Source organism: Suillus clintonianus (genome assembly GCF_016758775.1).
Source record: "Suillus clintonianus strain FC179 chromosome Unknown DEU56scaffold_50, whole genome shotgun sequence".
Classification (NCBI taxonomy): domain Eukaryota; kingdom Fungi; phylum Basidiomycota; class Agaricomycetes; order Boletales; family Suillaceae; genus Suillus; species Suillus clintonianus.
In genome coordinates, this window is record NW_024539274.1 from 156287 (window position 1) to 177083 (window position 20797).

A 20797-nucleotide genomic window follows, 5' to 3' on the forward strand; every position below is an offset into this window, starting at 1 on the left:
TGTATGAAGAGATCACCATAATTGGCATCTTCTGAAATTCAATCATATGTTCAAGTTGAGACTTTTTCAGTACACCTTCCATCGGGCACCACTACTGGTATGTTCATCAATCTGTTTTCTGGCTGACTCCATCACGATCTTTACGTCTACAATCAAAGAAATTGCACAGACGGAACATATACGTAATGTATGACCTGCACGACTCGGAGAAATCACACTCTCCCCCTCCCAAACGACCTATCACCGAAGTGCAGGCAGGGGGGTCAGAGTCCTCCAAACGCGTGAGGATTGAACACCAGGAGCCCGAGAAGACCCTACGTTCAACCGAACATGAGAACCCTTCCGACACTCCCGCCGCCGATACAAAGCGGGGAAAGCGGGATGCAGCGGGCTGGGCGAAGTCCAGGCGGGGAAAGGACAAAGATACGAAGAACAAGGGACGTAGGCGGGGGACGCGTGATCAGGATAAGGATGGCGAGAACGAGGGTCAGGAGCAGGGCCCTAGAGCCCCGCGCCTGCCTAAGAAACAGAGCGCGTTGCTTATTGGTTTCTGCGGGACGGGGTGCAATGGAATGCAAATGTACGCTGAATTTCTCTTGCGCCCTTATTTTCTCGGTTTCTTTCTGTCTTCTGTTCCTGCCCCACTAAGGAAAACATTTAATCTTTTCCTCCCGTCCCTCCGCTATGCCTGCACTACTGAACATGTGTGTGCAATGAAAATAGACAACCCAACGTGCGGACAATCGAAGGTGTCTTGTTCGACGCACTCGTGCGTGCTGGAGCAGTCTCATCAGATAACGCGGACGACCCCGTGAAGGTATGGCACATTCATCGTGCATGTCATAATGTGATGCTCAGAGGCTTCGTCTTTCCAGGTAAACCTAGGGCGCGCTGCGCGTACTGACGCGGGAGTCCACGCAGCTGGCAACTTGGTTTCTATGAAACTAATTACCGCGATTCCTGGGGTGGAAGACTTCGTAGCCCGTGTAAACGAAGAACTCCCACCAGAGATTCGTGTTTGGGGCTCGGTATGCATTTTCTCTCTTTTGTAAGGCAAGAAATAACTTTGAAGGGCTCAGGTCCGCGTGCAAAACTCATTCAATGCTCGCATGTGGGTTCCACGAGTGTCATTTCGCTGGTTTCTTACAAGCTCTCTTTCAGGTCTTGCGACAGTCGCAAGTACACCTACTTCTTCCCCTCGTACCTCCTTATACCTCCAAAGCCGGGATCCGGATTTCAGCGTGCATATGAACAACATACACAGTCCATGCAGGGTGTTGTCCCTCTAGATGCTTCCGCTCACCCCTTCTGGAGTGCACCTGAGTCTCGTTCTTCCAGCTCTATGGATGATCTCGTACGCAAGCGCTCGTGGAGGATAAGTGCAGATCAAGTAGAGCTCATCCGTCAAACTGCAAAGAAGTTCGAAGGGACACATAACTTCCATAACTTTACTGTTGGACGCGAGTTCGGAGATCGCAGTAATCAGCGGCATATGTGGAAAATTGAGGTAGGCTGGTGAGATTGTGGTTAGTCAACCTCTGATAGCATCTCGACAGATATCTGATCCTGCGGTCTATGGAGACACTGAGTGGATAAGCGTCCTCTTCCATGGGCAGAGCTTTATGTTGCATCAAGTGAGCTGGGTTTTTTCTGATAACGTCGCTCTTACTCATTTGTTTAGATCGTAAGGGTTGTACTTTGATAGCAGTGATACGATGATAAACTGGTCGCAGCGCAAAATGATGTCCGCTCTTATCTTGTCTTGTAGGACAGGTACACCAAGTCAAGTCATTGACGAGGTTAGCTTCCGTGTTACCTGATGAGGCAAACAATACAATTTAACCCTTTCCGCAGTTATACGGGCCGCGCATGGTCATGGTCCCAAAGATGCCTGCTCTTGGTCTCCTGCTGGAGTACCCAATATTTGACTCATATAACAAGAAAGTTACTTCGATCAATGGGGATCTCGAACCTTCTCATCCAGATCACCGACCCGAAATTGATTTCGAAAAACATCGAGAGTCTATCGATGCATTCAAACAGACCTTTATTTACGATAATATGCGGGGCATTGAGGACCGTGACGGGGTGTAGGTTCCTCTGACTGTGTTTGCTGCCACCTAAACTGATGAAGAGAAACAGCTTTGATGCCTGGGTGCGCTCTATCGACACGTATGGAGGTGATGATCTACTGTATCTGAACCCCAAAGGTATTATTCCTGCGGCTGCCGTTATAAAGAAGGGAGGTAAAAGAGATAACCCGTTCAAGGAGAAGAGAAGGTTTGACCTGACGAGTTTCCCTGATAAACAAGGAACCCCGAATGTAGAAGACGATGAGGAGACAGAGAGCAAACTGAACAAATCCCGCTTGGAGGATATGGAAGGCTAACTAGTAGTTGTGTTTCTTATCTTATATCACTTGCAAGGTGCACAATCGGTGCACAATGATATTTCAAGGACACAAAGCAATATAATGAGCCCATCTCTTCTACAGCCTGAGGTTTCAACCCCATGTGGCACAACCAATTGCTTGCTTGCTATATCTCCGAGTAACTGAACTCCTGGCACCCTTGGCATCCATATAAGCGTGTCCAACTCTCCGCGATTAACTGGTCCCCTACCGCACAATCATATTCAGCCGTACGCTAGTGCCTTTGTACAAGATGTGCAAGTGGGCTCGGAAGGCGCCTGAGCAACTTTTTGTACGAGACCTTACAGGTGATGCCCCACGGCTCGTAAGGGTCACTCGACAAGTGGACGTCGCGATCCGTATCGCGCAATTGCATAATATAAGGCTTGACGCGTGGCTCCCAGAACATGAAGGAGAAATACTGTGTTTTTGTCTTCCCACTTAGTTGAGAGAGGTTTCTGGTAGCCTGCCCATATGTGGCGAAGACAAATCACGGGAGACGGCACGTAAGCGATACCTCGTACAGCGTTGAGCAGGAAGAGAAGCCCTTCTGGAGAGACTGGGAGTGGAGTTCTGCGCGTCACCTGCACAAGCCACACAGGGCATAGTAGAATGCTAAGGTGGGCGATACTGAGGCCTGAGGGGCTTAAGGATGTTTCGTTGGATACCATATTAATCTGTGATTGCAGGAAAAGTGTTGTCAGCCTGAGGAAAGGGTTGGAAATAATCGGATGAGGGGAATACGTGTCACGGTAGCCATGGACGTCTTCATGTCATCACTTGTGATTATAATTGAGGGGTCCTTTACCTCGTGACTCTTCTTTGGGACTCCTTGGAGTGCTAATTCACGAATTGATTAGTGCTCCGTTGCTACATCATCATGATGCGGCATCCGCACTAGCCCGAAGTTTCCATGATGATGTCCATTGATACTTTTAATGTTAGGTTGTATTGCTCGTCATCAATAACAGCCGAACTCCCCGTTGAGGAGCCGTGCTTGGTACCTTTGGTGAACGCGTGCCTTCTAAATCGTGCGAGGTCCATTAGAGGCGCTTGAACCAAATCCACTGTGCACATAGTAAAGCAAGACTTGCATATATTTTGCTATGATCCCGTAGAACTAGTACCTGGACGACGCACTAAGGATAGTAGTGATAGGCTCTACTCAGTCGCCATGAGGTGAACACCACAAACAGAAGCGCGACATGCATGTACTGAGGGTGTCAAAGTACCGGAGCAAGTTGACGACAATAGGCCAAGAAAGCGGCGGACCAGTGACGGACGTCAAGCGGCATGATAACGACCGACATCATTCAGGACTGGAACTTCCTCATCAACTGTATCTCGTCGAGTAATGCTTGCAATCTGTCATCCTCGATCTTAACCAAACTGTACAAGAACGTTCGTCATCTTGGTATGAACAAATAAAATAAGAACTCGTGCGTCACCTTGGGATGACGCTCTTTGCCTCCTCAGCATCGACGGGGCACAAATTGGCGATTTGAGCGGTTTCGAATTGCGTCAGAGCGGGTTCACGTCGAAGAGTTCTAAGATGAAGCCAGGTAGGAAGGATAGACAGCAATAATGATAATAGAAACTGACTCTCGCACCGCGCTGGCGGAATCGGTGGTGTTGAATTTAGCAAACGTCTTCACGTACTCGAGGGTCTTGTTGTACACACTGGATAGAGGTAAGAACACGGACGAAGAGGAGTATAGAAGTCATACGCAGTGTCTGGCGCATCCTTGTCCCTATTTTCCAGTAGATACTTGACTTCAGAGATCAGCAAGCAACCAGCATTGTTGAACTCTGTAAAGAAAAGTGAGAACAGCGTTACCAGAAAGCACAAGAAAACACACCTGCTCCGAGCTTGAGTGCAGAAGCATCTTCGTCCTCTAGCTGAGGCCTGTGCCGAAGTCGGGTGGTCATGTTCAGCCACAGTAACAAGTTCAGTTTGTTTGGCAAAGACCTCCGAATATAACAACTGTAAGCAGACACAAATAATGATCATGGGCAAAAAGCACTTGTATTATATGTTTACACATTTTTATGATATATCTAGTGAAAACAACCTCGAATTCCCTGTGTGCGAATACATGCAACGATAGCAACGACATGCAGACTTAGCTAGCGCAAAACAATAGACACAACATGGGGCGGCATCACTGAAAATGCGTCAAGTCCACTTCGAGAGCTGGGAAGAATGAACTCACCTAAATCCTAAGTCGCCAGAGCAACAGGAGGAGAAACTTTCGGCACGTTTGAGCTAGCTTCATTATCTTCCACCGATACCATCGCCATTTTGTCAACCAAAATGGCATTGGCAACAGCCTCGCCGCGTAGCTTCTCGATCTTGTCCTTGTCCTGTGAGCCCCCTGGTGGACTACGGCTCTGAGGCCCCCCGGGTTTCCAAGCTCCCTTTGGATTGAATAACTCTACATTTCCCTTCGGCGGCGGCCTCTCAAATCCCCCATCCGTGTCCTCAAGTCGGGTATTGCATGGAGCGCCTATCGCATTAGATTGCGTGTTGGAATGATTGGCGAGTGCGTTTCCGTGCGAAGTGTTATTCCCTGGCATGAGAATGGATCGAGTCGATGATAGGTTCGTCCAGACACCTGCAACAGCCGGTGTGCGCTTCTCAGGCGTGGGGGACATAGTCGATAGAGGAGGGAAATCTGTAGGCTGAAGTGAGACAGATGGATTTTGATGGCCGCGCTGGGAATTGTTCCTGGCGGGAGACATAGTTCGGGAGTTCATGGAGTGATCGTGATGCCGAGGGTGGGTGGCGTGAAGTGTGGGTTGGGGTTTCAAGCCGACGGCCCAATCGGGTCTCGCGGGTAAAGGATGTTGGGATGAGGCGGACGTGAATGTCCTTCGTGAAGATGATGAAGTTGTTGAAGACGACTACAATAGGGGAAGTAAGTCAACAATAGAGGGGGCAGAGCCATGTAAAATAACTCACAGCTGTTGACGACGCTTCGTCGCCCGCTGATATCCTGCCACAGGCGCTTGTGTTTGAATTGCCAGAAGGTCTTCTAACCGATGAGCTCAGGCGTGGGCCCACCACCTCGCCACCACCAGGACGGCCGCCCGCATTGTTCACACCGAAGCCGCCCATGCCCACCCCTGGCCCATAACTCCAGGCACTACGCGCCGGAGGAGCCCCACGAGGCTTGGGACCCATTGAAGGTGAGTGGGTCAAGTCGCCAGGATACGACCGATTCGAGGGCATGGCGTCGCTGCCTCCAGCACCATTCATATATCCATTACCCGGATAGTGTCCATGGTTCTGAACAGCAGGAAGTGGTGATTGTGCGTGTGGTACGTGATGGGGCTGGGGGAAGTAGCCAGGCATAGGGTATGGACCATATGGTGGAACAGGAGGCGTAAAAGTGGAGTATTGCGACGCCGGTGGCGCGACCGATGGAGTAGGAGGTTGCTGCGCCGTATGTTGCATGGGAGGATGAGGAAGTGATTGTTGTTGCTGAGCGGGTGACCATGCGTACGGTACGTAAACGCCTGGATGTGCGGCATGTTGAGGAGAGGGATACGCCTCCATTGTCCCATGCGCCGCCGAATTGTCTGGTGCGTGCATGGGAGCCTGGGGGTGGGAGTACGGATAAGGGGCGTAGTAAGGATAACCAGGAATATAGTTTGAGGGAGGTGGTGGTTGAGGGTATGCGTACACATAAGGATTGACATAACCAGGTTGTACAGGGGGTTGGGCCCCATCGTACGGGGGAGCCGTCGGGGAAGGTTCATACAAAGTGGGGTATTTGAAAGAGGATGGTGATGGTGCTCTTGACCCTCGGGAGCTACTTGAACCACAGACGTTAAATACAGGTGCGCTCGATCGGAGGCTTCGCGCAGACCCGTTTGAGCGCTTGCTGTCCCTTTTATCGCGTGCAGCAGGTCCAGACCACTCGCTCTCCGTAGTAGGTGAACTGACAGATTCAATGTCAATGTCGCCGATGCTACTGGTCTCCCCAGCACTCGTTACAGAGCCAGAAGTAAGGCTGATTGTCGAGGAGCTAGCGCTCAAATCCTTCTCCTTGCATTTATCTCTCTCCTCGAAATCCATAAAAATGCGTGAACGTGCTTCATTATACGCGGCCTCGCGTTCTGCGATCGTCTTGTGCTTCTTGCTACTGCCAGTAGCATTACTTCGGCCACCCTGACTTCCAGATTCGGATGGCTCTACATCGGAAAGCTCAGCGTCTTCTCCAGCAATCGAACCAGCCTGTGAGTGTGGTTTTGACCGACCACGGTCAGTAGTAGACCGCCGCATGATTTTGATAGTTGGGTGGGTTGAGGGTTGGGCAGGAACGAGGGCCGCTATGCGACGGGTGGGGCTATATATGACCCGGGTGAGTTGTGATAATACGGTGTGAAAATATACGAACATTCTACTATCCACTGTAAGAAGGACGCTAATGGTCTTCGTAACGGGGTCAGTGTCTGGCGCCAGTTTATAGTAGGCAGAGCATCTGTGCACCAAAAGGCGTTGATATGATGTAGCAGGCATCAGATCAAGCCTAGGCCTAAAACTAAAACCCGTCAGTACATCAAAATCATTCGGCGTCAAAAAAAGCCGCAGAAACAGCTGCGCCGCGTGAGCACGCAGCACTTTGTCGCACATCGCGACGCAAAATCACCATGCACAATGAGCAGACAAAAAGACGCACCTTCGGTCATTGATTAAACTCTCCATCTGCTCACCGAGCTTCAGGACGTATATCCTATCTTTACTTTTGAGGGCTTCGATAATCTGGGGATCGACGTCGGTGAGAAATGTGCTAGCGCCCTCCAACTCTGCGAAAGTATCAGAATCAGAGCGCGACGGCGACTGGACATTTGCTGGTTCGATAAGAGGGGGTGATGTTGAAGTCATGCTTGGAGCGAGACTCGACTCTAGCTGAGAACTGGAGGATGTGTGGGACAATGCAGGAGATGGGGATGAAGAGCAGGAGATATAGGTCGCAGGAGATGCTGAAAAGGAAGGCGTAGATAGAGGCTCTGTATCGCAATACACAGCAACCAATGCAAATATCATGGCAATGTTCAGACCACGCATTCAGAAATTATTTGAAAGGGATCTAAAGGCTCAGACTCACGAAACGACATGGAGAATTTGAACAGTAAATGGTTTGTCGACGTCGTACACTGCAATTAATGACCTGTCTAAAGAAAAGGTCAGGACAAGAAGATTGGAGGCATCTGGTGGTCTAGGGGAGCGTAGGTGTTCGGGATGAAAGCCTAACAGGCCCCAAATCCCAAGCTCAATTCACCTCTTCCCACGACCCCAGTCTCCACAGCATGTTCTAAGGCACTTCCACAGTCCACACATCATTTGCCAAGAAGCAGATTATATTCTTCATATGATAACAAAATGTACATGTACGCGCGTATATTATACAGGATCTTCAGTGGGAGGAAACTTCTGAGGGATTAAAGATTCGGTAAATGTTGTAGCCCGAGCTGTTGAATCATATTAATAATACCTGTTGCCTTCAACAGCGACGTTACGTACCAGAATACAAACACACAGCACCCATACCCTGCTAAAGCGAGGGCAGCTTTGTTGAGCGTTCTGCTCACGCTGGGATCATCTCGAGAGATCTGAAACACATAGTCCTTAGCGGCGGTTCCGAAAAGCATCAGAAGTCAGATCCTCACCTTCCAGAAGAGTACGCCTGGAAGGATGAACGAAATAGTTGTGGATCCGGTGGTGCCAACGAAGGAGAGCACTACATCGGGCAAATAACCAAATCAAGACGGTCACTTCCTCAGCATCGACCAAGCAACGTACCCATTTGGAGGTTATCAACGAAGTAGGCAACAACGAAACCGAAACCGGTAATGGCAGCGGTCAGCAGCGTGTGCTTGAAAAGGGACATGTCGGCAACGGCATGATCCTCATCAACAACTTCATCATCATTATCACTGCCAGGAACCTTGGTAGGGGCTCCTACATGGAAAATCTTGTCCAAGCAGTTCCTGCAGGGTTGTACTTGCAGTGGATACGAGAACGTGATGAGCAGGACGATGGCCAGCTGCCCAATAGCGATAAATATCGATGTCGATGGATACATGGCGATGATGTTAGCGCCGACCTTGGTAGAAGTCGTTAGTGTACGCACGATACAAGAGCGAAAAACTATGATTCACGTTGGAACCAAAGGTCAAATAGCCAAAGAGTGCGATGACCTCATATACCAAGATGGCACTACCAATGGAAGTCCCAACAACGATATTCATGCGCTGCTGCGAGTTCGCCTTCAGTTCATTGAAGATAGGGAACAGCTAGAAGAACTATTTAGCGCATCATCATACCACAAAGAAAATCCATACGTTCTGGGCACACGTGAACGCAAAGACTTGCACAGGGAACGTCGAGATAAAGTTTGGCGTAAAGTGAATGAGATGGATTTCGCCAGCTGGAGCTGTACCTTCTAAAGGACTGAAATAGCATGTAATGACAATGGCCACAAGGTATACTAGGTCGCGCGTACGTAGTGTTAATCAGCTGTCTCAGTGAATGATACGACAGGTTTAGGCTCACCGACGGAAAACAGGACGATGTAACTCGCGTGTCTAAGGCTGTCCAAACGACGAAAGGATGCAAGAGGGACTAAAATGAACATAATGATCGTGATCCAATTCCGACCTGACAGGGCCCACGCAGGCGGATTAGTAGTCGGCGAAGTCAAATCATGGTATAATGATGCCACAACACTGGGCATGAGTGACTTGATGATTATGAGATAGCTAAATGCCGTTAGAATTACCTGAAGAATAAGCTGAGGAACGCTCACCTGATAGATACTCCGAAACACTTGATAGCTATCGCAGCATCGAAGAATATAGCAGCTTGCGGGAATGTAAGCTGTGCAACCGCGAAAAAGGAGCTGCTTCTATGCGGAGCGCGTCTAGCTGATAACGAGAGCAGGTACAAACCGAAAGCGCCAACACCACCAGAGAATATGCATGTGATGATTCCTGGTATGATACCAGAAGAGGCCATAGCCTGAATGACGTCAAATGAGCACAAAACCCCCCTACAGCTCTGCGAGACCTTACCAAAGGAAATGTCAGCATACCTGCATACAGGCCAATCAGTTCTAAATAAATTCATACATTGAACGAAGTACACACCACTGCCCATGATCGTATTTGTGAGGTTGCTCACGGAGCTCAGTATGCTCGCATGACCTTCCCTTTGCGTTGCTGAAGGAGCAGCATTCCCCCCAAGAAGGGCACTGTGCTCGCTATCACCTGCGGTTGCGTCAGCCGCCGTTGTGAGCACCGCTCCGTATTTCTGCACCATCTCGTATGAATCTAAGTCTAGGTCTAATGACTCGGAACTTGGGCTGGCAGCAGGAATCGAGTATCCGCTGCGAATTGGGTGGGATAACGCACGCACGGGGCTTGGCCAAGTACTCAGAGTCAATGATAGGGAGTGGATAAACTGAGCCAGCGTGTGAGAGAACGATAAAGAAGGCAAAAACAAGGAGCATTCCTCCACGAGGCAGCCGCACTTCATCCACGTGCTCACCCCGTTTGGTAATCCGTCTCCGAACTCAACTTTTACGTGGGTGCGAGACTACCATTTTACATACTTGATTGTTGTGAGACTCAGATCTCAGACATTGATAACGAGGTATACTATGACCACTACAGGCAAAGACGAAACCATATCAAAGCTGTGAAAAACAAAGATAACACGACGAAAAATAAATAAGTAAAATGCTCAATACCGAACACGACTATGACTACTTCCCAAGCGACCAGTCTGCCGCTCCTTCTGACGCGCCTGCATCCGCTGGTGTCGTAAATTCGTCATAATCTGCTTTCCCATGGGGGACAACTCAGAGGACGATGCAGGCGAGGGTTTGTCCTGCAAGTGCGGTGCACGGAAACCAAAGGGTCGCAAGGGTGTCTTTGGCTGGGGAAGCTGCGATGTCGCGTCGTTTTCTTTATCGCGCGGAGTTGTTTGAGCGGATGAAGATGCCTCGACTTTTGATTTGTTCTTTGCAGGAAATGACGCGCTTGCGAAAGAATGAAGTGACGAGCCGTTGCGTGCAAGGATAGGGGGCTGGTTATCAGCATTCAGATCAATGGTTTTAGAACGCGGAGATGAACGCGGACGAGAGGAAGCAGGTATCGAAGCGGCCGGATCTCCGCTGATGATGGTAGCAAAACCTGGATGTCTAGCATCCGCATTTGACTTCTCTCTGAAAGCGGGTCTGGGAGAAGTGCCCTGAGCCTTTATCTCTGGTAAAGGTGGGAAAGTATCCTGCAGCCGAGGCTGGCTGGGATTTGACTTGGATCGCGAGGGACTCTTGGTCAAAACGCGTGGACCGCGTGGACCTCGACTGCTTTGTCCACTGCTACTGCTCTGGCCAGTATGGTTGATAATTACAGGTTCAGACTCTGTGTGTACAATGTGATGTGGTGGCTCCTCGTTTAGAACTGGTGCAGCTGGCATAGACTGCGAAGGGGGAAACACGAGTTGTGAAGTGATCTCGGCATGAATGGGTTCAGATAATTGAGTATCGCTAAGAGGAGGTTCGACACCGTTGGATGCCAGGTCTGACATGACGCGTGAGAGGCTAGTAACTTTTCGCGTCGGCAGCCTCGAGGGACGCTCTTCAGGAATCTTTTTCTTGTCAGCGAGAAACCCGAATATCTGCGAGGCACGTTGGGAAGTCATTGGATTCTCATAAGGCGGATTGGCGTGGGCATGGTGCGTAATTTCAGTGGAGGCGCTGAGCTCCACTTCAAGAGAGGAGAATGTGGGTTGATTTTGTGCAGAGGTGTCGCATTCAGTAGAGAGTGTGATGCTGTGGTCAGCGTAGCCGAAGGGAGAGGAATGGAAATGGGGATCGCGTGGTGTTTTAAGTTGAGGGGAAGATGTCGAAGAATTATCATCTGTTTCACTGGCGGATAGTCAGGAAATGATGAATTAGGAAAAACAAACTGTCACTTACCATAGGACATTCTCAGCCCATTCAATGTCGCTGTCATCGCGGTGCTCAGAGCTAGAAGGGTAGCCTAATAGCTGGCTAAAGGTTGAGCCAGTACGACGTCTTTTCAGGCGTCTCTTGTCTCCTGCGACAGGCGGGGTATTAGAGAAGACATGAGAGTCTAAGCATCCATTCTCATCATAAGCATTGAGCAAGCTGGCGACGGATGGGTCCTGGCGAAGGCGAAGAAGACGGTTCTGATCGCGGGGAGTGATGGGTACGCTTTTAGAGCGGCGTCGTGCAGAGTCGGTTATATTTCGTCTCGGAGTGACAAGATTATCCATAGGAGGGTATGCATTCGGGAACTCAGTGCGGCTGTGTACTGTGCGACCGTGTACGGTGACTGTGTAAGTGCTGCGTTGGAAAACGCTATTGATGGTCGCTGTGGATGCAGCAGGCGTCGGAAGAACATTGTTAATGGGATGAGCTAGGGAAAAGATAAGTATTCGAGAAGAGATATTGGTCGTAAATCGCTTACGGAGAGGTGGAAGTGATGCGTAATTCAAGCCTGATTCAACGCCGCAACGCGCAGAAGAGGAGCGCAAAAGTCGGCTTACTGCCGCCTCAGCATCTTCCTCCCCTCGAGGCTGCAGGTACTGGGGTATAGATTCAAGGTCATGATGCACCAATTCTCGTCTCTTTGACTTCTTGTTCCCAATCGAGAAGAATTTCTTTAAGAATCCCATGTTAGTTATTGGTTTCGTTGCCCGGTTTATGGACGTGGTTTAAACAGCGTAAAGGATCGTAACGAACGGAAGAAAATGCAAAGAGTCGATGATCTGCAATCTCAACTACAACCAAATAGTTCACAACAACACATATGCGCGTCGTATTCAGCACGTGATATTGATTTTCATTCTTCCGCTGTACATCATGATTGCGGTAGGACTAGTAAAGGTGCGGTATCCAGCGCAGGCGCCACACTTCGGTTTATACGCCAGGTGATACACGTCCTGCACTCAAGCTGAACGACAAGTACCCCTGCCATGGACAAAGATCACTTATTCTTCGTATCGAGTTTTCGAACAGAGACCACGGGGCAAATGGGACGAAACTACTATCTCCCAGTCCGAAACCAACACATATCGTCGCTGTACTTGATGCAGTAGAAGAGATATTTATACTGGTCCCAGGACGCTCAGGGACAGGTTATAGCGGCGTCTCTCAGTACGGGGAAGGATGCCTGCCCCCATCGCAAGAGATAATGGTGTTCCTATTGAGGTTCAAATTTGCTCCGTATTTTCCCAGTTTAAAGAAATACGCGTCTCCCTGCGCATGCCCCTTGAAGAAGCCACGAACGAAACGGAGGGCCCAATCAGCGCGCCGGTACCGCAGTTCTGGAGATGGGGCTTCTTGGAATGATGTACGAATCTTTTGCGAACAAGTTCAAGAGACGCTTGCAAGAAGGAGGATTGGTTTAACGCTGACGTCGTTCCCAAAATAGAAGCGCTCCCAGATCCTAGGAGGGACCAGTGATCGATAGAGTAGGGTGAGGCCTATGACAAGTTCCAGTTCGCAGTCCGAAGTCTCCGAGTATGCTTCCGATGGGCCGCAGATTCCACTGAGGACCAATCCAACAAACACCTTGCCATGCAGCCTCTCAGAACCATAGTACCCATGATCAATCATACCGCACTCGCTCTTCAAAGCTTGTTAGCAGATGAAGGAGGTACATACCGAATACCAGCATGAGAGACCGAGATATGTATGTATGTTATCAGGTCCGCTTGATCGTGACTAGCTGACATGGACCCTTGCGCACCAGACCACCTATATTTCTGCTCCGGAAATATCGTTACAAAGTTTTTTTTTATCTGAGTCACCATGTAGAAGCGCTGCTGAGAATTGTCGCGTGTTCATACCACATGGGTCACGTTCTGAACATCCTCGAACTCCAAGTCGTTCAACTCGAAGAACAAACTTCCGCTTCCCGCGTCATTGCCCCATCATCCAAGATATTCTCGCGGAGTTGCGCATAAATTCCAAGACAGTTAAAGAAGTCACTATACACGCCTGGTCTATCAACGTCTCAAAAAAGGCGTGTTTCAAGGGCAAAAAATACTCTTCACCTCGCGAGTCCATTGTGAAGCGCTGCTCCTCAGGTATCTCTCTCTCAATGCCATGTATCCTCCTTTCGGCTACATCGGGAATCTGAAGCTTCGCTGTAACCCTTGCTTCGCGTTGTTGCAGGCATAGCACAACGAAATAGTCAAACCAGGAGATATGAAGTCCTTCGTAAAAGGCTGCCACGATAAATTGGATACGCACTGGAGTGCTCTCACATTCGATGTTGACCTCTGGAAGCTCAAGGGTATCGTAAATGGGCGGATACTCAGCATGACTGAGTTAGAGAAGTGTGCTACCCACTTTGCTAAATGTGCCCTAAACTCACTCCTGTTACAGACAGATTCAACATATTTACGACTCTACCACGGAGGAATACCGAGGAGTTGGCGTTTTGATCGCGAGGGCTGCGGTGGATTTGTATGATTTACACGCTGGTCAGCGAAAGGCCATGTTGTAACCCTTTTCGTGTATTGTGGGCGGAGTTCTGCAGAACAACAGCGTCGGCTTTCGTTCAGCAATCGTTGCCGCAGAATTTGTTTATCCAAATCAATAAGTTAGTGCTTCGACCCGACGCCCCCTATGAGTGAACTGAGCAGTCCCTAGGTGTCGGAGTGACAACACGCTGTGAAATTAGATGAACCATGATATCAAATATTTTGAGCGGCCTTGTCTTTGGTAAGTGCTGCGCTTTGGTCAGGTTCACATGGTAGGGAATTCAGCTGTAGTGGTCGTACGCTTGCTTATATACTGGTTGATTTTCCAAGCACGTGACGAACGCGTCGCGATCGAGTTTGTTCTTCGTGCGCGCACAAACCTTAATATTCCATTGATATTCCAGGGTATAAATACAGCGTGCCCCCGCATATCAATCTCAGTTCAGCGATTCATTCCCCTCTTCTACGCGTAACAGCATATTCTTACGATCTTCATCCTTCTCAATCAGCATCTACCATTATGATCTCTTCCATTACGACTATTACTGCCCGCGTCGCCGTCACTGGCTTTCTTACTGTCTTTTGCTTCAAACGGACCGTCGTCGACAATACCGCTCAGGTCCTATCCGAAGCAGAGAAGGTCTCCGCTGGCCTCATCGCATACTCTATCTGCATGTCGACCTTCACGCTTGTTCTCGCCGCCGACGCAGCTGCACAGAGGATTCTCAGCAAGGACGCCAAGGACATGCCCGCCGCTCCGAAGGACGGCGACGCCGACTTTAATCCTCCATCCACTAATGACAATACCGCCTCCGCTACACCTAATCCTGTCGCACTACATTATTTGCAGCCATCTCCGTCTCCATCTCCATCGCGTTCAATCGAATTACAACCATCTCCAGCTCCATCATCGCGTTTAATCGAACCACAACTATCTCTGCCTCCAGCTCCGCCGCATTTAATCGAATCACAGCCACCTATGGCTCAATCTCTCTTTTCTTCGCATTTAATCGAATCAACGGAAACCATATCCATTCCAATCACCTGTTGTACTTGTACGCCTTGCATCAATCTCACTTCGCCGAACCTCTACTGCAAACGTCTGTCTATTGATTCCAACATCACACTCCTACCCTGCGACAACGACTTCATTACCAACAACTGTAAGTTATTTGATGACCAAAGCATTGTCCATGACTCGGAGGTAAGACGCAGCGTAGCCTCAATTTCAGCATTACCTGATGCTTGAGTTTCTAGGATGATCGTTCTGAAAATCAGCCGCTCGACATCCTGATTTCGTTAATGAACGCTCTCACTCTCGATGACCCGCTTCGCCCATTCAAGCTTCGACCACTCATTCTAGTCACCAAGCGCAACACAACACCTACTATTCTGTATCCTCCGCTCCTCGAACCCACATATCCTATGGACGCATCGACCCAACGCATGCAGGCGCTCTCTCTCTCCGATCGCCCGCCTTCCACCTCAAAGCTGAAGCCTCTAATTCTGGTTACGAAGCACACAGCTGGTCGATTGAAGCCTCTCTCTCATAGCACTCTATGCGCTCTCACTCTCGATGACCCGCCTCACCCATTCAAGCTTCGACCACTTATTCTGGTCACCAACCGCAACACAACACCTACCCAACGTATGCAGGCGCTTTCTCTCTCCGATCGCCCGCCTTCCACCTCAAAGCTGAAGCCTCTAATTCTGGTTACGAAGCACGCAGCTGGTCGACTCAAGCCCCTCTCTCCTAGCACTCTACTTTGACAGCCTACGACCAAATCGATAATGCAGACCCGGACATCGGCCTTATTCACTGTCCCCTACGACCTGGAGCTCACCACCCCAAGTGTTTTAAGGCTGCCTCTGCGCTCGCATACACCGTACGCGCACCATGTCTCCGACATCAGGTCCCCTACGACCAATCCGGACGACGGCCTCCTTCTGTCCCCTACGACCGGAGCTTCACCGCCCACGAAGTTGAAGGCCACTACCAGCCTATGCACACACCATCTCGCACATCTTCGACGCCAGAGGTCCTCACGACCCAATTTCGACGACATACTACTCGGCCTTCTTTATTATCTCCTACTAGACGATATTCTATGGCCACCGCCACGGTCACGCACGTATCTATCAGAGGAAGCCAATTTTCGTTTTTCTACTACCTCTTCGATCTGTATTTCCCTTCAAGTTGACTGGTACGACTCATGGACTCATCTCTGGCATGTATGTTTCATTATTTTCGTTCTTTTCTCTACGTCATCATCGATTTTTTTTCTCCTTTACTGGTACGAGACAGACATTGGACTCATTCACTCTTATCACGGACTTATCTCTGGCACGCATTTTTATTCCTCTCATTTCCTCCTCGATATAGTGACCTCCGATTTGTGTTCTCCTTTTCTGATACGAGACGGACAACGGGACTCATTTTCATTATGGACTCATCTCTGGCGTGTATGTTCATTCTCTACATCTTTTTTCCTTGACTGGTACGAGACAATATCGGACTCATTTAGTTTCATCACGTACTTATCTCTCTGTGGTATAGATCTTTCAGTCTTTCAATTTTTTTATCTACACGGTAGCCTTGTTCGATTTGTTTCCCCCTTTTCTCATACGACTCCGCGTGATGTATGTCTATTTCATTGATCTTGTTATATTATACTTTATTTTGTGCATGTATGAGGACGAATACAAAAAGCTTTGAATATGACTTCTTCCGCATGAACATCAGCATTAATTCAATGTGATCACCGATTAATAGGCTGATGAAACCTGTTTGGATTTTGTGCTCATCCAGTTAGCATTAATGGGGCGCCTAGTACACACGCGCATACTCATCGTCTGTGCCACAGGAGTGCTAGTGAAGTCTGTTTTTGACTAGGCTTCTGGCCCCGCTCTACATCTGGAACCCATTACGATTAAAGAATTCTGACCCTTCCAGTCAAGATTGTTCGGTCATGTCGCAGAATTGTTAGAAGTGTTGAAGGACAAAGGCAGAATGGGCTTGAGATTGGCATCCTTGTTTAAGCATCCTAAAGGATACCGATGAATACATCGAGTCGGATGTCATCGACGAATTTGAATCTATCTCGAAGGCCTCTTTAGTGGTAACTAGCACAAAATGACGGCGTGTAGTCAATATATTCACTGATCAATCACGCATTCATGTTGCGTAGTCTGCTTTCTGGAGGTTCGTTGGCCGCATCAGGAATTTGTCCGTCAACGCAGAGTTTACCGTGCTTGACAACTTGAATTTTGTCACACATCCGGTAGTGCCAGTGTCGGCGTCACTTTGGTTAGTCCTCTGAATTTTCATGGGGTCTTTCGCTGCTCTCGCGCGCGAAGGACCTTCTTGCTGGCTAATCTTGCGGCCTGCACTGTCGCGAGGCGTAGTGAGATCAATTAATTTCAGAATTCTTATCACGAACGCGACAAAGTCTTACCTGATAATCATATTTTGTACTTACCTCCGCAGTTCTACTCGAACGCTGAGGTATTTTATCTCGGCGTGCTTGCCGGTTCACTAGGTTCAAATCTAGTCCTTCGATTCTCGAATGATGAACGACTTTTTTCACTTACATAATGGATGGACGATTCACGTGATATGGACGTTTGAAAGTGGAACCTTCGAAGTTATGCTGTTTCTGCGACGATGCCGACGCCGCTATTGGTCGTGGGCAGCACTGTCCGCGACTTTTGTATGCTAGAGCGAAATTTCTTGTCACATATCAAACTTGTTCTATTGTTGTCGCTCATGTTCGCCTCGGCGTTGCTTGGAATCCGTCTCCCTGGACCTCCTGGCACGGGACAGTCTGGTGATAGCTTGGGGTCTTTCGGTTTACCCATCGCGATTCTCCAGTTTATCGCTGCCATGCTTACAATCGCTGCAGCATTCTGGGAGTACCATACAGGTCTAGATGATTTAATGAAAGTTAGGGCATTCTTTGTTGTAAACAGGCAAGTCTGCAGCTTCAAAGACCCTCTGATTATGCTGATAACAGTCGTCCGCAGAATACATCATATCATTATGGCAGCTGTCACGACCATTATTGTGGCCACATGTATCATATATGTGGTCAAGAGCAGTTAGTGTTTGCCAGGTGTGGCAACTCTTTCGTGACTTGCATTATCGTTTCTCATGCTCCTTCCATCAAGGGGCATCCCTCGTGAGAAGGAATTGTGATTCGCGAGAGTGTGTGGCCCATGACTTCGTGTCATCATTCCCGCGATATCATCCTCCCTCCTCGAGGCAGATAACGACCAAACGGACCACGGTGCTGTGCAAAAGTTGTTTCACTTTATTGTCTTTGCATTGGGATACGTTTCATTGAAAGTTTCAATGCATTCTGGTACCTCTCACGCTCTTGTATACTATACTCAGCTGTATTCGATACATCTTTTCGAACTCTGATGTGTGTGAGACTCTTGCTTCGCTGACCGGAGCGGTTTTCGCTACAAGTGGCAAGCCAGCACAACTCTCTCGATTACGTGATGGGCTCGCGGAGGTCAGGAGAAATCCTCGTTCCACGAAAAGACCCGGGAACCACCAAAGTGTCCTTAAAGTGTCACAGACCCCTTGCTCTTGACGTTATCACACACAGTCTTCTTTCTTTCTTTCATCAATGAGAATCAGCAAAAAGATTGAGCAGTCCAGCAAGGAGGGCAAAATATGGTGGTCATTCGAGTATTTTCCGCCTCGGACAGCTCAGGTACGACTTCATCGCGGTCATCACACATGCAATTATCTGGAAGATACCTGTTCATAGGGTCTGGAAAACTTGATTGATCGTATAAAGCGCATGACCTCATTGGGCCCAGAATTCATTGACATTACATGGTAGGCGTTTATCTTTAAGATGAGCGACCACTTTACGCCCTGTGAATAGGAACGCTGGTGGCCGGACGTCTGATCTCACTTCACATATGGTGAAGACGTGTCAAAGCTCGGTGGGTATAGAAACATGCATGCACTTGACGTGTACGAACATGCCTAAAGAAAAAGTTGACATTGCTCTCCGGGTGTGTATCCGCGTGCGATTCGTCTGTATGTCCACTTGAATATTTATTACAGGAAGCAAAAAAATCCGGTTGTCGCAACGTCTTGGCCCTTCGTGGTGACCCACCCCAAGGAAAGGATGAGTGGGAAGCAGTCGAGGGTGGTTTCGTGCATGGTATTGACCTAGTCAAGCACATCCACAACGAGTACGGGGACTACTTCGATATCGCAGTGGCCGGTTTTCCTCAGTTCCATCTCCTCCCGCCCAAAGAACGCGACCTCGAGATGAAGTACCTTAAGGAGAAAATTGATGCAGGCGTCAACTTCATTTTCACGCAGATGTTCTACGATGTCGATCTCTTCATCGGCTGGGTGAATGCAGTCAGAGCAGCTGGAATCACAATACCAATCGTTCCTGGTATTGCTCCTATTCAAACGTGGAATGGCTTTTTGAAGGCGACGTCTCTTGCGAACACCAAGATTCCGCAATCTTTCTGGGACGCTTTAGAGCCCCATAAAAACGACGACCAGAAGGTTCGGGAGATTGGAACTAAGCTCGTAGCAGAAATGTGCCGGAAGATTCTCGCAGCTGGCCTCGGTATCCAGGGTCTTCACTTTTATACCATGAACTTGGAGAAGGGAACGAAGATGTTGCTGGAGGAGCTGAGCCTCATGCCTCGTGTAGAGACTATCAAGCCTTTGCCCTGGAGACAAGTATGCGGACTCCCTCCACCGCTCAATTCCTTATTCTCATATTCTGTTTCAGTCGCTGACACCAAACCGACGGCAAGAAAACATCCGTCCTATTTTCTGGGCGAATCGGGCCGAATCATACCTTTCGCGTACTGAGGACTGGGATGAGTTCCCCAATGGACGGTTTGGTGACTCACGGAGTCCAGCGTATGGCGAACTCGATGGATACGGCATCTGGCTCAAACAAACGGCGAGTAGCATATAATATAAGTCATCGATCCAGTCACTGACTCCTACTACAGAAAGAGGAAGCTCTGAAACTTTGGGGAGAACCAAAGACGTTCGCAGAAGTCGCATCATTATTTAGTCGGTTCTGTTTGGGTGATCTCAATGCTCTCCCGTGGTCAAATCAAGCAGCGTCTTCCGAGACCTCCGTCATCGCCTCGCAACTCGCCAAAATGAACGAACTTGGCTTCTTGACGATCAACTCTCAGCCTGCCGTCAATGGCGCAAGGAGCGACGACCTACAGTTTGGTTGGGGTCCAAGTAATGGGTACGTGTACCAGAAGGTAAGCACGCGCCCTCGATATGCAAGAGCTCCCTCTTGACTCATCTGCCATCTACTAGGCGTATCTTGAATTCTTTGTCGGCCCTCGATTACTCGAAATCCTGCTCTCCCACATCGACCGCGACAGCAATATGACGTACTATGTCATCAACAAGCAAGGTGACCTGAGGACGAACACTCATTCCGACGGACCTAACGCTGTCACATGGGGCGTTTTCCCTGGCAAGGAGATTGTTCAACCGACAGTTGTCGAGGCTCTGAGCTTCATGGCGTGGAAGGTGAGTTGCATTTGGCTCGCTACGATCCTTGTTAATATCGCCCCACAGGACGAAGCATACGAACTAGGTGTTAAGTGGGCCAACGTTTACGAGGCAGAGACGCCATCACGCAAGCTCATGATGGAGGTCTTCGAATCATCATACCTCGTCAACGTCGTCCATAACGATTTCAAGGATCCACAAGCCATCTTTGAGCCCTTCTTCAAGGCAGGCGCTGAGTACGCAGCTCAACACACCAACGGCTCTGCTGCACCCCAGGCGCTTGCAAACTAGCCTCGATTCAAGAACAAGATCTATTTCGCATACCCTCACC

General features: G+C 49.1%; 9 protein-coding genes across 9 annotated transcripts; 5 read left to right on the plus strand and 4 right to left on the minus strand.

Moving 5' to 3' along the window:
• Positions 1-74: 74 nt before the first annotated feature.
• On the plus strand, positions 75-2490 carry DEU56DRAFT_812027 (pseudouridine synthase). The gene is made up of 9 exons (XM_041353585.1): positions 75-580; positions 724-817; positions 876-1028; positions 1080-1111; positions 1162-1507; positions 1557-1634; positions 1734-1799; positions 1855-2090; positions 2143-2490. The coding sequence occupies exons 1-9, from the start codon at positions 186-188 to the stop codon at positions 2387-2389; spliced, it is 1647 nt and encodes a 548-aa protein (XP_041207010.1). The 5' UTR covers positions 75-185; the 3' UTR covers positions 2390-2490.
• An 853-nt stretch (positions 2491-3343) lies between these two features.
• Positions 3344-4346, minus strand: DEU56DRAFT_812031 (HRDC-like protein). Its single transcript, XM_041353586.1, has 5 exons — positions 4270-4346; positions 4138-4219; positions 4013-4090; positions 3859-3957; positions 3344-3799 (listed from the first exon to the last, which is right to left on the minus strand). Exons 1-5 carry the CDS (start codon positions 4337-4339, stop codon positions 3724-3726), a joined length of 405 nt encoding a protein of 134 aa, XP_041207011.1. The 5' UTR covers positions 4340-4346; the 3' UTR covers positions 3344-3723.
• A 284-nt stretch (positions 4347-4630) lies between these two features.
• Positions 4631-7301, minus strand: DEU56DRAFT_739349 (uncharacterized protein; the record flags this gene model as incomplete). The annotated part of the gene is made up of 4 exons (XM_041348723.1): positions 4631-5314; positions 5373-6762; positions 6814-6951; positions 7096-7301. 4 exons carry the CDS (start codon positions 7299-7301, stop codon positions 4631-4633), a joined length of 2418 nt encoding a protein of 805 aa, XP_041207012.1.
• Positions 7302-7756: 455 nt separating this feature from the next.
• DEU56DRAFT_812038 (vacuolar amino acid transporter 5) lies at positions 7757-9912 on the minus strand. The gene is made up of 10 exons (XM_041353587.1): positions 9566-9912; positions 9491-9510; positions 9226-9437; positions 8973-9178; positions 8762-8907; positions 8579-8713; positions 8220-8523; positions 8087-8157; positions 7941-8029; positions 7757-7888 (listed from the first exon to the last, which is right to left on the minus strand). Exons 1-10 carry the CDS (start codon positions 9735-9737, stop codon positions 7834-7836), a joined length of 1410 nt encoding a protein of 469 aa, XP_041207013.1. The 5' UTR covers positions 9738-9912; the 3' UTR covers positions 7757-7833.
• Positions 9913-10023: 111 nt separating this feature from the next.
• DEU56DRAFT_889162 (uncharacterized protein) lies at positions 10024-12213 on the minus strand. Its single transcript, XM_041356260.1, has 3 exons — positions 11915-12213; positions 11401-11863; positions 10024-11349 (listed from the first exon to the last, which is right to left on the minus strand). Exons 1-3 carry the CDS (start codon positions 12120-12122, stop codon positions 10161-10163), a joined length of 1860 nt encoding a protein of 619 aa, XP_041207014.1. The 5' UTR covers positions 12123-12213; the 3' UTR covers positions 10024-10160.
• A 2182-nt stretch (positions 12214-14395) lies between these two features.
• DEU56DRAFT_812044 (uncharacterized protein) lies at positions 14396-15186 on the plus strand (the record flags this gene model as incomplete). Its single annotated transcript, XM_041353588.1, has 1 exon — positions 14396-15186. The coding sequence occupies exon 1, from the start codon at positions 14458-14460 to the stop codon at positions 15184-15186; it is 729 nt and encodes a 242-aa protein (XP_041207015.1). The 5' UTR covers positions 14396-14457.
• A 942-nt stretch (positions 15187-16128) lies between these two features.
• Positions 16129-16527, plus strand: DEU56DRAFT_812050 (uncharacterized protein; the record flags this gene model as incomplete). Its single annotated transcript, XM_041353589.1, has 4 exons — positions 16129-16169; positions 16243-16333; positions 16357-16404; positions 16463-16527. Coding segments are annotated over exons 1-4 (223 nt in total), but the record flags the coding sequence as incomplete, so codon positions are not given.
• A 1050-nt stretch (positions 16528-17577) lies between these two features.
• On the plus strand, positions 17578-18433 carry DEU56DRAFT_440701 (uncharacterized protein). Its single transcript, XM_041346236.1, has one exon. The coding sequence runs from the start codon at positions 17602-17604 to the stop codon at positions 18037-18039; it is 438 nt and encodes a 145-aa protein (XP_041207017.1). The 5' UTR covers positions 17578-17601; the 3' UTR covers positions 18040-18433.
• Positions 18434-18571: 138 nt separating this feature from the next.
• Positions 18572-20757, plus strand: DEU56DRAFT_872018 (methylenetetrahydrofolate reductase-domain-containing protein; the record flags this gene model as incomplete). Its single annotated transcript, XM_041355751.1, has 8 exons — positions 18572-18658; positions 18716-18786; positions 18836-18968; positions 19021-19659; positions 19712-19888; positions 19941-20207; positions 20266-20484; positions 20533-20757. 8 exons carry the CDS (start codon positions 18572-18574, stop codon positions 20755-20757), a joined length of 1818 nt encoding a protein of 605 aa, XP_041207018.1.
• Between the last annotated feature and the right edge of the window lie 40 nt (positions 20758-20797).